This window comes from Montipora foliosa, chromosome 3, assembly GCF_036669935.1.
Source record: "Montipora foliosa isolate CH-2021 chromosome 3, ASM3666993v2, whole genome shotgun sequence".
Classification (NCBI taxonomy): domain Eukaryota; kingdom Metazoa; phylum Cnidaria; class Anthozoa; order Scleractinia; family Acroporidae; genus Montipora; species Montipora foliosa.
In genome coordinates, this window is record NC_090871.1 from 5,403,480 (window position 1) to 5,419,406 (window position 15,927).

Sequence of the window (15,927 nt, forward strand, 5' to 3'; positions counted from 1 at the left end):
AATTTTTTAAAAACTTTCCAGAAAGTTTCATCATGCCCTTCTGATTACTTTTCAGAAATAAAAAATGGGGTCACCGAGTTCGTTTTTGAGATATAAGCAACTAAAGACAAAATAAAGGGTGTTTTTACATGGCTTGCCTGTTGCCACGGCGACATATTACGTCACAATAATGACTGTATCTTACTCAGCAATAATTCGTGTTTCATTTGGTACTACAATATTGCCAATTTATGATACAACGTTGTGGTGCCGATCCTTCTAATAGCAGCGTCACTTGGAAGCCTTGAAACTGGTTCGAGCCTCCTTAACCTACAAATTTAATGTATTTGTTTCTGTCTCATTTTAGTTTAATGTGACAATCAAAGAAACATAACGTGAAACTACATAACCAAGATACCTGATTCAGATGGGTACCTTCCCTCGTGCCAGGTTTGTGTCCTAGTAACTACTTTCTTTCATCAGCCCAACAACATTCAAACAGTTTATTCGAAGCTCACTAAAGCAAGGCTTTTGCATGTAATTTGGTATGACACTATTATATACTCAAAAGAATGCATGGATAGGTAATAGGGTACAGAACAGGTTATAAAATGCAATTCACTACTTGCACAAATCCCATAATACACCTCTTTTACCCCCCAAAAATCTGCATGGGCATTGTTTTCGACTTCTCTTGGGACATTTTTATGTCCCAGGAGAAATTGCAAACAATGGTTATGAAAAAGTTTTGGGGGGTAATAGAGGTGTATTATGGGATTGTGCAAGTAGTGAATACGGAAGTTGCCATGGAACCAGCAATGCAGTAATCAATAAAAATAAATTAATTAAGAAATAAGGAATAAATTAAAAACGTATGGGCTTGCTCGTGCATTTTGTTATTAATTTTACTCATGATGTTTTGACAGTTCTTTCAAAACTTCAAACTTGCCCATAAATCACAACATGCACTTGAGTTTATACTATTTCCTACAATTATCAGCTACAATCTTTATTTTATGTTATTTTAATAATATGATAGGACAGCAGAATTTAACATGTCTATTAGGATCATCTCACCGGATATTTTCAAGAAAACCCTCTTCTGTATTTTGTCCATGCAAACGAGGCTGGTTAGAATAATTAGCACTTAGACAAAAGAATATCATTCATCTGTCGCCATTTAAGAGCATGGTCTCATGTAAGGCACAAAATGCTATTCTCGTAATCAGAACATTGGATCTTTATCCGCGTGCCAAGGAGAGGAGCTCGGAATTGAAATCGCAACAACACAGGAAGTTTGTAGTTGGCGTCCACACCAATGGAGTGGAAAGTGAGTTTATGAATTTGGATGACAGAAAAGATTCCAAATAATAAGGTCCGTTAACACGGGCCTTATTATTTGCTGCAATTTGGAGTGTGATTTCTACTGCGATTTCATGGCCATGCAAAATCGTCCATGTGAACAATCGGCGATTTCAATAAAATTCCAGAAATATGCGTCGCTGCTCTATTGCAATTAGCGATGATTTTCCTTCAAAAGCTGACAAATAGGTACTAGGGACTCCCAAAAGTTCATATGCTTCCCTTTTTGTCAAGACAAAATGGCAGAAAACAAAAACCAACGTCCATACAAAAACATGGAAAATGGATTGTTTTTTACAAATCGCTGAAAAACTGCAGCAGATATAGCATAGACAATCACAGCGAAATCGCTGGCTGTTCACACACACAATTTCATGTTGGCATGTTGGCTAAATTGTTTTTTGCGGTCATCATATATAGTTTGCTCTTTAAAATGCAAAATTCCTAAACAGCTTAAGCATTTGCAAGCATTACCCTGAAAAAACCCAGGCTTGAACAGAATTCGACCACGACCATGCGATGGATAATTAATGCGAGTTCAAGTTCATAATTATTCTAAAATCACAAACATTTGACTGTTTTAAAAATTGTAAAAACGTTCACTGGCTATGTATAGTTAAAACTTTTGAGCTTTCGGCTGTCAGGCTACAGCCTTCAATGGATATGATTAAAAATGACAACTACAATATATCCAAAAATAGGTGAGACTAAAAGTAATTAGTATAGTCTATACTCACTCAGTGATCTTGATGTTTCAAGCAATCTGATTGGTTCGCTATCTCGGAGTAATAGAGCATTATTCACTCCCTACGGAGTGAATAATGCTTGATCCAAACAAAACAAAATGGCCGGCGTAAACTCGCCAGCATTTATGAACCGAAAATATTGAGAATACACGATGATGCTGTGCTACAGAAGACAAAGAAGGCCACAAAATTTGGCCAAAAAGCTTTCAAAGGTAAGAGATGAGTTCATACTTTTGCCAAGCAGTGTTTGACTTCGTTTTTCCGGATAGTTATTGCTGAAAATTAAACAATCTTCACGCCAACAATTTGTTTCGCTCGGAGTAATTCTCTCTTGTAGGGCTGGTCGCCCACCAAAACGAATTTCTTAGTGAAATCGAGGAATTAAAAAAATGTTTAAGAAAGTTCCACATGGTTGGAAGGAAACATTTAGACGGGTCATTTTTACAACAAACCAACGCTCACCTCAATTAGAGCCACCATTTCATGTGGATCCTTTACCACATGCACTTTCAAATGAACCTCAAAAACTTTGATCGAACGGTGAAAATGTTTCAACAAGCAGACTTTCGATTTAGATTTCTGACCTAAACGGTGCTAAATGACCATTTTGCTGTCTGTGACGAGGATTTTAATGAAGGTTATTTAGATTTGCCATGTTTGAAGCTTCTGTAAACACTTTCGCGCATGCTTTGTGCCGCTTGCACGTTTTCCACGCATGAATTGAGATGCCAATTAAATCGACTTTGGATGGTTTTTTCTGCAATTGTTGTTGAGATCACTTCATAAGTATATACTAAAACAATTATTCTTTTCAATCTCGGTGAAAAGTGGCAGAATATTTACCTTGCCGCTTTGCGGCGCGGTAAATATTCTACCACTATTCACCTCGATTTCAAAGAATAATTGTTAATTGTTCTTTTTTAAAAGAATAGAGTATTGATTAGGGAGCGGCCTTGAATTTGACTAATTTGCTGAACATCCCTAAATAACTAGGCTATTAAATATGGTATTTAATAGAAATAATAATAAAGCTATTAAATATGGTATTTATTTCTGTTAAAGTGTATATGACAAATGTTTCTTAATTTACTCAATCGAAACATTATGGTTTTCTGAGAAAAAAAACAATCAAAACAATTTCATTCATAGCGATTTTCATTCTGTGCCTTTCAGCCTTTTAAAAATCGGAATTTTCATTTCCGGTGGGGTACAAAACTGCGCTAGTAAGAAGACTGGGAATAGCAGGCCAGTGACGTCAATCAAGCAACGCAGGGAACCTTTTAGGGATAGAAGTTTCATTCTTTTGTCTTTTGCATTGTTGCAAACAAATGCAACACATCTCAGAAACAGTTTCAGCAACTTCTGAATCTAAAAAAAGGAAACTTCAGGCCAGGGAAAAATTTCGTTCTGGTATTGCCATCACATTTCTGCTATCGGTAAAGGTACACATTATTTAACGTCAGAAGTTCCTTTACTCTCTAGAGAGTACTCTCCCAGGAAGCCGGCTTGATTGCCCCTTACTAGCGCAATTTTGTACACCACCGGAAATCAAAATGCTGATTTCAAAAAATGAAAACAAATCGGTATGGAACTTTTAAAAATTCTTTTATTTCAGAAAAGCATGATGTTTCAATTGAGTAAATAAATAAAAATCTGTCATATACACTTAAGTAAAAGGAAAGGTTACGTTTATACAAACGTTGGCCATGTAGCACTTATATTTTAAACAGAGTTAACTGAATAGAGTGTAATGTGAAGTGCTAGAATTCTATCCCATATGAACCATGTGAGCGTTAGCCCTACTGATGGAAATGGGCCCACACAAGGACAGAGAAAAACTCTGATCAGGGTGGGAATTGAACCCACGACCTTCGGGTTCGGGATCTGTCCACGTGTGGGCCCATTTCCATCAGTAGGGCTAACGCTCACATGGTTCATATGGGATAGAATTCTAGCACTTCACATTACACTCTATTCAGTTAACTCTGTTACACTTAAGTAACCTTGGGTGCAAAATGTTTTTCCGTTTTCACGTTGTGACATACCATTTTGACATCACTTTTGAAATCAAAATATCCAAACTCGTAAACCTCATAACCCACTACCTTTTTTTTATTGAAATCATGGATTCCCATATGCCTACACTGTTATCTTCTTTCCATGCAGTATGACAACTGAATAATTTGGTTTTTTTTTTACGTGACACAAACCTGCAAGGTCAAGAAGTCGGCAAGGACCTGTAGGGGATGGTACATTTCTGATAAACCACTGACAAGGAGAAAATAAGAAATTTAATAATTTAAGTGTACTTTTAAGTGTTTGTGTGTATCACTTATGTACTGATATGTTTATAAATAAAAGAGAAGATATCATTTACAAGATTTCAACATTTATTATAACACTGTAAAGGGCTTTCATTTCAAGGAGAGGAGAATGTGTGCAAAAGGGATGTCTCTCCCTAATTCTGTTCCAGGACCTGTTTTTCCCCAGGCCTTCACTGCCAAAGTATAAGTCCTAGCGTACATGAAAATATCAATAATTTACCACTGAAAAAAAAAAAAACGTCATCTTTACATTTACAGTAACATCAAGCCTGTGATCATACTAAAAAAAAACTGGACAAGTCAAATCAAAGTACAATTTGTAGCAGTGAACTTGTGAACTGCCTTGAATAACCAACAAAACATTATCTTGTTTTCAGTTGTCATTATAATATGAAGAATTGTGCAGATCTCAGACGGTGCTATCCACCGTCAGGGTGTCTTTTGGCCAAGTCAAGTCATTGATGAGCACAAGTCTTCATAAACTCTGTTCTTTTTGGGGGATGTATGTGATGAACGGTGTATTTGTTGATCAAAATAAAGAAATGTGATGACTGCCCAACCGTGATTATTATTATTATTATTATTATTATTATTATTATTATTATTATTATTATTATTAAATTATATGTTGGATTCTCCGTGAAATCCGAAATCCGTTCTTTCCGCTATCATTAGGAAAATCCTTCAATCTACTGTATAGCAGCACTGGAAGTATTCCCCAAGGTTTTTCCTAATCATGGTGGAAAGGGTGGATTGCGCGGATTTTCAGTTTCAGTTGTTGCCATTCTTGTTCTTGTTTTGTTTTCTATCTATCTATCTATGTATCTATCTATGTATCTATCTGTGTCTGTCTGTCTGTCTGTCTATCTATCTACATGTATCTGCCTACCTATCTCTGTCTGTCTGTCTGTCTGTCTATCTATCTATCTATCTATCTATCTATCTATCTATCTATCTATCCATATATCTGGGACCAACACTCAGGGTCTTTAAATTACTGAGGAGAAAGTGATGTGTGTAATGACATCTGCAAATGATTAGACTTTCAAGTCTCCTCAGATAAGGATGATAAACCATAGGCCCTGTCAAACAACCCTTCAATGTTCATAATCCTTTGGGATGTAGAGGAACCCACACACTTGTTGCAAAGAGTAGGGCATGCAGTTGCCGGTGTTGTGGTCGGTTTGCTGTGGTGTATCATGTCTGGGAGGGTAAATGCTTGGAGATACCAGCTACATCAAGCTACTCTAAATTCCGAGGGTAAATAAAGAAACAAAGATATGAACTATGACTCAACTATGTATCAATAAATCTGAAATCATTACTTAACAGTTTGTTGTAAAGTATATTGTACCTTATCACAGGTATGGTGGCTGAATCTGCCATGACCTCAAGATCCTGCTGTTTGTTCACTCGAGCAAGGATAAAATCACAAAATCTGGAAAGTACTCTGCAAAATTACAAACGAGGAAATTTGACATGTAATATTTCTATTCAACAACAAACTTCTTAAGATATGTTATTAAGGAAATTATAATTGTAAATCAATTTAACACTGGCAGGACATATCAAACCAATTTGACTACCTATATCTCTTTGCAACAAATATTAACATTGTAATAACCTTCCAGTGTCCCTGGTAGATTCACTCACTCCAAGATGGAAGTCGTTATCTGTAAGGTAAACGCAGTGGCCTCCAAGTAAAGCCAGTCCTGTGAAAGAAAAGAATACTTATAGTTTTTTAAAAACTGGATATAAATTGCCTGCTGAGAGAATAAATTATTATGTTCCTTGAAAGAGCTTGTCAAGGAAATGTGAAATGATCCTTCCAAAAAAGGAGAGACATTCGTTAACAGGACACACAAAACTTCTTTTAACTCGCTGATACCTGAAGGGTAGGGACAAGTATCATCATGGGGAAGGTTGATAAACTGCCATCATTCAGTTATTGGGCTGTTTGCTGTATGTCACTTTCAATTTTGAAAGGATTATAATTTATATATTTTTGAGCCACCATAGAAATTAGCTTTTTCATGTACCAACAACTGAATATTGATTGCTAATGCTTTTTCTTCAAAGCTGAATAATTATAATAGATAATTACCAAAAAAAATTACTAGACTAAGTATTGTTCAATAGATCAATATCTCAAGAATACCTCGAAAGTTGTGATTGAAAAAAATGTGACATCAAGACATACAGTCACACAGAAAAGCTCTGAATGCTAAAGTGCCCCTGAGACCAAAAAATCAGTTCTTATCCTAAACCCTAAAACTAAGTGACCAAAGTATTGATTTAAACCCTAAGCATTGATTTAAAAAAAGACAACTGTTTACTTTAACTAGAATTTTCCTAATTAATGGTCCACCACTACTAACTTTAAGATCTTGAGAGAGCTGGAGTGTTAAGCAAACACACTTTCAAAATCTGAAGAAAAAAGGAGGTTTTTTTTTATCACAAGGGCACTTTAATGTACATTGTATACACTTGATAAAAAGAAAATCCCTTCCCTGTTTCAAATTTTCTTGGCGCAAGTAGTATCAAGGAATTAACCAATGGCCATGAACAGTCTATATTTACCAGTTTCTGTTGATACCCGTGTTCGTGTACTTCGCTTCTGAAAAATTAAAGCAGCTGACTTCCCCTCTAAAAGACGAACTTTCTGTGAATAGAGTTAAACAAGAAGTTTATAACACTCCAATGCATAAATCTTAGTAAACAGCAGCATTACTTGCATTACCTCTTTGCCATTTTTAATTCTTTCTTTAAGATCAGCAGCAGTCCATAGAAGATATCTTATCTCATCACTCTTAAAGTCTTTAAGGGTAAGAAGGTCACGGCCAACAACAGATGGGAAACCATGACTGTAGGAATCAAAACATATAAATTAAAATAATAATTTTATTATGACCTACTTTTGGAAATTGATATAACTTCTGCATGTTTCAACTTTTGGGACTAATGCACACTTTGAAAAATACTTGAAGGAGAAAGGACAGAGTCCAGATTTGTGAAAATCAAGCATGAGAGACTCACAAATACATGCTTAAAGGCACATTCTTGTTGTTCTTATAATTAAAGTGACAATTGTAACAGGTAGGTACAAAAGTTGGATCGGATCAGCGCGGATCGCTTGTCTCGGATCAACGTAACAAATATGATAAGGCCTTGAGAAATCACCCTATCCCTTAAGGTTAGGGTTAGGGTTTAGGGTTACCCTAACCCTAACCTAACCTAGCTACATCTGTAACCTTGGTGAAATCGTGGGAAACATTGAATAGTTTTGGCTTACAAAGCCCTTTTTCGCTCCATCTCAGGTGAACGATCCGAGTTGATCCAGTCTGAGTTTTGTACCTGCCCAATTGTAACTGACAATAACATACTGGTACATGAAGGGACAAAGATGATACTTTGAAAACGCCAATGTAAATATGCTGAGAAAACATGCATGCAACAATCGAAGGTTTAAGGAAAAATTCTTCATACAATGACTTGGGTGGAACAGTTTTCAAAACCCCAATCAGTGCAATCCATTTTAATCTTGTTTAATTTTGCCCACCCCTGCCTCCTTTCGTTCATACACAGATTTATTCAAACCTTACTTCTGAATCAGTATTCTAAGTAGTTTATTTTTACTTTTCATTTGATTTTTGCTGCCAGTTCCAGGCATTGAATTTGGCTAAATTTTGTGACACAGCCCTTTTAAAGAGTGTTTTGCTCAACCGAAATGGAAACAGCCTTAACCTGAAGGTATGCACCAATCAGTACAGGTAATCACATGATTTCGAGTGCAATTTGGAATAAATAAGCACAAGTAAATATTTTCAAAGATGAACAAGGGTGAGTTCCATGAAAATTTACAAGTGCTTTTTTTATTCCAAACGGCACGAAAAAAAATCATGTGATTACTTATTAATAATATACATGAGAAAATTTGAGATGGCTAAGCAGAAGAAATGCATATGTACCACACAATCAGGAAAAAATTGCGCCACACAGGGTGTGCGCTTGATTTGAAAATAAAAGATTTGATTGGTTCCGACCAAACCCTATTGTTTATTAGCCAGTCATAATCCAGAATTTCAATGTGTAATTTCCCCTGGTATTACACTGGCCATAGTGAATTTTTCTGTAACACCCCAAATTGAATTACATCCTGCTGAAAGAGAAGAGGCATAGCTACTGTAAGTCTTCATCACCATCATCATTTTTATTTCAATGTTTAAATTTTAACAACTTGAAGAAATACACAACCTGCATATAGCAAAGCTAATCGAGGCGGGCCGTGTAACTTACATGTACAATCAAATTTATCAATGAAAGTAGATTAATAGTAAATCAGGTAAAGAAATGTATAAATAAAATAAAAAATAAAATAAATAGGTATACACAGACATTCACACGGAAGGAAGTACTTAATAATGATAGCTATTATGTACTGTGTGATTAATGATAATTGGTAATTTTTATTAAAGATTAACGTTGAGACATCAACATAATCATCCTCATCACCAAGCACCGCAAGTAAGATTGGTGAATTTTGTTTTTGAAAGGTTTTTTTCTAAAGTTTGCGCAAATCAGGCTTCAGGCGATTCCATAGCTTTAGCTTCCGAAAAATGTAAAGTGAATTCAGTCGAATACTCAGTCTTCATTTATTAACATACATGTATAAGTTACCAACATCAGAAAATCTAGTGTTATATGAATGAACAGTGATGAACAGGTAAAAAAATCACAGATATTCTGAGGTGCAAAGAATTGGTAGATGTGTCATGCAAAATTAATCATATGAGGGATAAAACATTAGCAGAGACAAACAAAGGAATAGCATGAGATCTATTACCATCAAAGAACATTTAGCTGATTGAGCTCATTTTTGTACGATAAAGACCTTCCTCAAACAAGACGCTTCTTTAACCGTTTACTTGGAATACCATGTGGCCCAGAAGTAGAGTAATACAGTTCGGGATAGGTAGTTTTTTACTTGCAAAGTACGGAACAAAACAAGTAAATGTTTCTGCAGCCAGTTTGCTCATTTACAATAATGCAAGATAATGTACGATGAACAAATTATGTTTACAATTGCAAATAAATTTATCAGGGGGAAAGGACAAAACTTGTACTCCTGGTCCATGGGACCTCCCTTTTTGGAGCAGGTCCCTGGATCAGACCCCAATGTTTTTAATTATATTTATTTTTTGCTAAAAAAAGTGTCGCAAAGCATGTAAATGAGCTTTAAATTTAATAACCTTAGTAATGATTTGCTTCACTTTTCTTTCAAACCAATAAAAAAATTACTTGAACTTTAAAGAAAATGAAAATGTTATGCACTCCATGGAAGAATGGAAGTAGCTAAATTTCAAAATGGTGGTAAATGAGGCAGATTCCAAACGTTTATTGAAGAGTGTCTCCGATAGTTCCTCTTTATTCACTCAAATTTAGACTACAGCACTGCTTGCCGTCAATCTGCTTTGGTCAAGACACGTTCAGCCTTCTCAAACTTCCAAATGTTGGTGTCACTTTTGACAGTACCATGTCAATGCTGCCTCATATTTATTATTAATACTGTATGTTAATCTGCATTCTATCACCTTCGTAATCTATCATGTATCAGAAAATTTATATCAACGGAAACTGCCAAAACACTCATGCATGCCTTTATCTCGTCCAAACTTGACCACTGCAACTCTCCTTCTGTACAATCTTCCGAAATATGCTGTTAAAAAACTACAGTATGTACACAAGGCTGTTGCCTAACAGGAGCCCGGTAGCCTGGGGCTCCCAAAGAATAGCTCTGGCGCCTTAATTTTTCACAGCAACACCTTTCACTTCATATGTTGGGCTCCTAAGTTCTCAGCGTTTAGCTCTGAGGGCTCATTTAAAATTTTCTTAGGCAGCAGCCTTGGTACAAAACGCCGCCGCGCGCTTAATAACATTTTCCTCGAAATTCAACCATATTACTCCCATCTTGAAAGATCTACACTGGTTACCAATTAATGAACACGTAAAGTTTAAGATTTTTATTCTCACTTTCAAGGCTTTGCATGATTTAACTCCCTCGTACATACGAGAACTGACAAGTCTCTACCGTCCTTCAAGAACCCTCCGCTCATCTATATCGCTCTGTCGTAACTACCAGCTATAATTTGAAGTCTTATGGATCTATTCGCTGTCGCCTCGCCAAAACTTTGGAACAATCTACCAGAACAAATAAAAACTCCTGATCACCTCAGTCTTTCAAACACGACTTAAAAACTTAGTTATTCCAAGGAAATTTTTGTATAAACCTTTTTCGTTGTTGGATTAATCTTTTAATTTTTAATTTTTTCATTGACTTGTAAAGCGCTTAGATCACATCTGGATAGGCGCTATATAAGAAATCTGTATTATTATTATTATTATTATAGTTGGTGAAGATTCCTTGGCTTATATACCATACTCTGAAGCACTCTTTAAAAGGAAAGGATGCCTGTTTGCAAGTCTTCCAAAGGGGGCCTCTATGATCTTCAGAGCAGTCCCCGATGCGCTGCTGATGAGCTGTGTATGGCACCAGTCAATTGAAACGCCCACACCCCAGGTCCCGGGGAAAGGGGCGGGTGATTTGACATAGACCCTGGTCAAAAAATCATCGAGAAACCCCCCACACCCTTGAGGCAGCAATTGAAGTTCACATGCCCCTATCCTTGGGGTAAGAAATTTAAAACAATCCAACATAATTACTATGGAAAGAAAATTTTGTGAAAGTTTTAAGTTTGCATTTTAATTACTGGTACAAAAAAAAAAAAAAAAAAAAAAAAACAATGCATGATTTAAAAAAAATAAAACAAATTTTGTGGGAGGCGCGGTGGCCTCACGGTTAGAATGCTCCGACTCCGGATGGAGTGGTCTGGGCTGGTTTCCTGGCCGGGAACATTGTGTTGTATTTTTGGGCGAAGACACTTTCACTCTCGTGGTGCCGCTCTCCACCCAGGTGTACAAATGGGTACCTACGCCGAATTTAATGCTGGGGGCACCCCTGGCGATGGAGTAGCATCCCATCCATGTGGGAGTAATAATACTCCTAGTTGCTTCAGGCTACGACAACCAGTGGATAAGTGCCTGGCCATGATGGGCCTTCTGGCTCAGTAAGCAGAGTGACTTTACTTTTTTTTCACAATGCCTAAATTTAAAATTAACACACAATTTTTTGTTGTCAACTATTAAATAAGGGCAAAGCACCCATATTTCATATTGCTCAAGACCATCTGATTACAAATATAAACAGTCCTGCAAATTTCAAAGTGAAATTGAAATTACGCTGCAAATATCACACATACTAAAAATTTGGCCTAGTTCAAGTCAAGTTTAAAGGAACCCAGGGATTTTAGATTGAATAGATTTGCACTGGATGGTGACGTTAAAGCATGATCCTATGCGTGGATTAAAGCAACCTCTCTACCAGGGGTGAGGGGTATTCCCTGACAATTTAGGATAGGTGTGTGCCACCAAGGTTTCTCAAAACCTGACCCTCATTACCTAAGGGTAGAAAATCGAGGATTCAATACCCTTCCCTAAGGCCCATAAAAAGGCTATAAGGGTTCCCTTTAAAATTGCCCCCCTCCCCCCCTGGGCTCTTAACTTTTCTCACACATTTTCCACCATCCTTTTTAGAAACTTGACATGCTAGTGCGTTGCTCCCAGTTTCACTCTTTTGCCTTATGTGGGGGGACGGGACCCAAAGTTCAAAATTCATCAATTGCACTACACCCAGGGGACAGATTATTGTTCAAAAGCGCTTCAATGGCCCTATAATCGCCCCCCCATTTTCCTGGGACCTTGGGGGTGGGGTTCCCAATTGACTGGTGCATTTTTTTTTGTTATTTTTTCCCATCGATATGTTAACATCTCACAATCTTCCAGGGCAACGACGCTTTGGGGTAGATTGTTTCCTTGAGAATGGCTAGGCTGGTCTGAGGCGTTGGGGATGTGCAGTGACCCGGCAAGAGGATGGCGGGAGAACGTTTTTTAATTGAACAATCCTGTTTGAATTCCATGCTACAAAATGTCTATCACCTCACCTCACAAAGAAGTCGTCAGGAGTGGCTTTCGTTCCTCAGCCGCTGACAAAACATTCCTCCAATTGTACATTCAACCAAACAATTCCGCACATACTTTAAAAGAAAAACCTTCTTTGACCATCAAAAAGATTTTTTTACTTTGTATTTTTTACCATCCACAAAGTACGCCAGAACTCAACCCTTGACAATCGCTCACGGTGTTGATGTGGAGAAATTAAAAACAAAAGCCAATCAAAACTTGTTGTTTCCCAATGATGTAATGAATCACGTGGTAAAATAACCAATCAAATTCATTTTCCACACATTTCCATGAAAAATCATGTGGTATTGAACATGATTAACATGCAACAGTAATCACAGATTTGCTCCTCTCAGACTTTTTTTTTTTTTCGGAGAGTGGGTGCATGGCTTGTACACAGGCTAGAATGGATGAGGCCCTATTTGGATTTTTACTTCACCCCTGAATGGCATCAAAGACACCCGACCCACCATAATTTTTCCAGTGTGAAATCAATTAATTTAGGAAAATAATGGCTGGTTGCGCTGGTTGCCCTGGTAGGAAAGGATACCACGCGGGTTCCTTATGGAGAAGAAGCTTTACCTTTTAAGGGGATTCATTGTAACCCAGCTGTAATAGGAAGAAAAATAAATCAATGTCCCTTCAAAGGCAGGTCATGACATTCCGGTCTGGGTCGAGGAAGATGGTTTCATCATGCAAGAATTGTAAAAATCGACGGTTTCCCCGATATGCCCGATTGTAGTCACGGCCAGGGGCCCGTTTCTCAAAGTCCCGAAAACTTTTCGGGCACAAACAGCAGCCATCTGTGAAATTGCCAACCGCTTGTTTTGGAAAGCCGAATCTTTTTAACATGCTTTCAAGTACAAAAGAAAAAATTAACTGTGAAGTTTGACGAATTAAACTGCTCTCATGTTGTCTTAAGTTATCACAAAGGAATTGTGAACACCCGAAAATGGCCCGTAAGGTTTTCTGGACTTTCGAGAAACTATGTGCAAAGGAAGGAGCAATTTGGCTCGTTTAAATAATTCAGTGCACGCATTGTTACACTCTTCAAATTCCCTAAATTAGCTCACCCTTTTGCTGTTGTCGGCCCGTTTGAACTGAAAGGGTCCACTGCCTCTGCTGTAATGACCTCTAAAATAGCTTATTCCCGCTTTACGAACCAACACACCGAAAAAAGAAACACTAATTTCGGAAAAATCTACGATATAAATTTATTTTTTTAACATACGAACAACACGGAAAAAGATTATTGTTTCCGTGGTGTGGGTTTCCTAATAATCGCCCGCTTGTGCGAACCGCATTGTGCCCGCTCAACCGCTCAGCCCTCCACAGGCGCAAATGGTCAGCAGGGATTCTCTTAGCGATATAAGAATTGAGGTCGGACGATCGAGGAATATTCCTGGTGTTGTTTACTTCCTGCTGTTTCGTCCATGTTTTAAACTGCCCGGTTTCAGGGGCAAGTGAACCAAAAAACAAAAAAAAAAACTTGTTGTAAGAAAACCGATAAGAATGTTGATTGGTTGTCAGAATTCATTGTTAACTCAATCTGTTTTTATTTCTGGCCTGTCCCCGTCACATATTCTGGAGGCCGTGTTTACTTTTTGGAAAAAAGCCCGTTTCTTTTGTGGACGACAAGTTTTTTGGCATACGTGATGATGCAAGTATTATTCATCTTGCTTGTGGAGACGAGAGCATTCGGGCGGATAGTCCCACAGTTTAAAATTTTATGTTCAAAAGTTTTGTCCCTTATCTGCCCGCAAAGTACACAGGTGAAATATTAACTTGAACAGAAAACCTACATCACTTAACTTGCAATAAACCTTTACCTGAGTGGTTGAACATTAAAACGTCACATGTATACATGATGAGGATCATCGATCAGAAATCGCAGATTTAAACTTACGTCCCAAATTGCCTTTATTTAAAGATGCGGAAAACCGCGAAGAGCGACGTTTTTTTGCCCAACTTTGTTTTGCCAACTCTCTTCTTCAACTTGTCACCCAACAAAAGATTGTTTGCAAGGGGGGGGTTTGGAAAAAACTTGTGCAAATCTAGAATCCCGTTTCTACTTTTACCTCATAGTATTTTTTGATTTGTTGCGGCGCGGTTTATACCACCCCTTTTTTAAGAAATTTTATGCAAGCATTTTTGTGATTGGTCATGGGCGAGGCATGTGCACGTACCTGTGTAGGTCGACAAACATGGCAAACTCTGTGGAAGAGTCCACCATTTTTCTGAAAAAGAGGTTATGGGAGGACATCGAGGTTGCACTGTAAAGAAAACTTGTCAAGAAGGAAAAAAGTTGGAGGCAATTGTTGATCTTCAGGCTCATCCTTGGGTTTGGAACACAACAACTTGACTTTTAAAACCATCAAACAACAGAAGAAAGCATTGGAGAGCTAGGAGAAAATATACATTGAAAACAATTACTCCATACTCATGGCGTAAGACAAATAAACAAAAGAGCCCATGCTTTCACTGCAGAGCTGGGGCCCGTCTTGGCTGCAGGACAAGAACAACCAATCAGCTGGCAGAATTATTCATGTTAGCAAAAACTTGCAACAATCATTTTTGTTGAATGACAAGAGTTGGGGAAGGGAGTGGTAGGACGAGTAACATTGGCTCCTTCAACTTGCACAGCATCAATGTTGTGTGAACAAGTTTGCAAAAAATGTTACTCTTATTTCCACTCCTTTAGTGAATTGTAACACATTTTGCAAATGTAAATTTCCACAGAAATTGGTGAAGCTATAAACACATTTGGAGGCAATGGTTTGGGGACAGGCTCGTGTCCATGGAAACACAGTTCCACTTTCACTGTCCTACAAAGGCTTGTTTGAAACGTAAGTCATTTATATGCACGAAAGTTACCAAGCTCATGAAAATTTCCCCTTTTCCCCACATGCTTCACACAAGATGTTATTTGGTAGTTAGAATTGTTTTAACTATTATTGTGGGTACTGGGAATGAGGTACATTTTGTAACAAAAATATCACTAACAGCCCAGTCAAAAATTTGTTTTTTTGAGTAGTAGGCAAATCTGGACTCATATCAATACATTGTAGGCATGCAGAGGTGTGAACTATCCTGGGCTCATCAAAATTGGTTTCATCTGGTGCATTTTAAGGGTAAACTGAACCCCTACTCGTAGAGCATTAAGATAACAGTAAATGAAGAATCACACAAGCACACAGAACCTTCAGTTTTCAAATTAAAGTTATATTCCGCCAGAAGCATTCTTGGAAAAAGGACTAACTATAGTAACCAGCACAGTACTTCTATCTCAACTGTGAAAATTGAGAAAACCCCTCAGTTTTGCTGAAAGTTGACTCATCAATACAAATAATGTTTATTCAAAGAGTCAGTTAAACTGAAAGCTTCAGATCTTCCAATCATTTGAGCAATAGAAATTATCTCAATGCCAAAGCTATGGGTTT

The 15,927-nt window shown here is 37.5% G+C and overlaps 1 protein-coding gene across 1 annotated transcript in view; it reads right to left on the reverse strand.

Annotated features, from left to right (window-relative positions):
* Positions 1–14,720, reverse strand: part of LOC137995187 (ornithine transcarbamylase, mitochondrial-like) — a 28,507-nt gene extending 13,787 nt beyond the window's left edge. Inside the window, exons 1-6 of the mRNA XM_068840763.1 lie at positions 14,674–14,720; positions 7,152–7,275; positions 6,992–7,073; positions 6,036–6,123; positions 5,766–5,861; positions 4,298–4,355 (exon numbers count right to left, since the gene is read on the reverse strand). Of these exons, the coding sequence (XP_068696864.1) occupies positions 4,298–4,355; positions 5,766–5,861; positions 6,036–6,123; positions 6,992–7,073; positions 7,152–7,275; positions 14,674–14,720 (495 nt within the window). The remainder of the gene's footprint in view (positions 1–4,297; positions 4,356–5,765; positions 5,862–6,035; positions 6,124–6,991; positions 7,074–7,151; positions 7,276–14,673) is intronic.
* Positions 14,721–15,927: the final 1,207 nt, after the last annotated feature.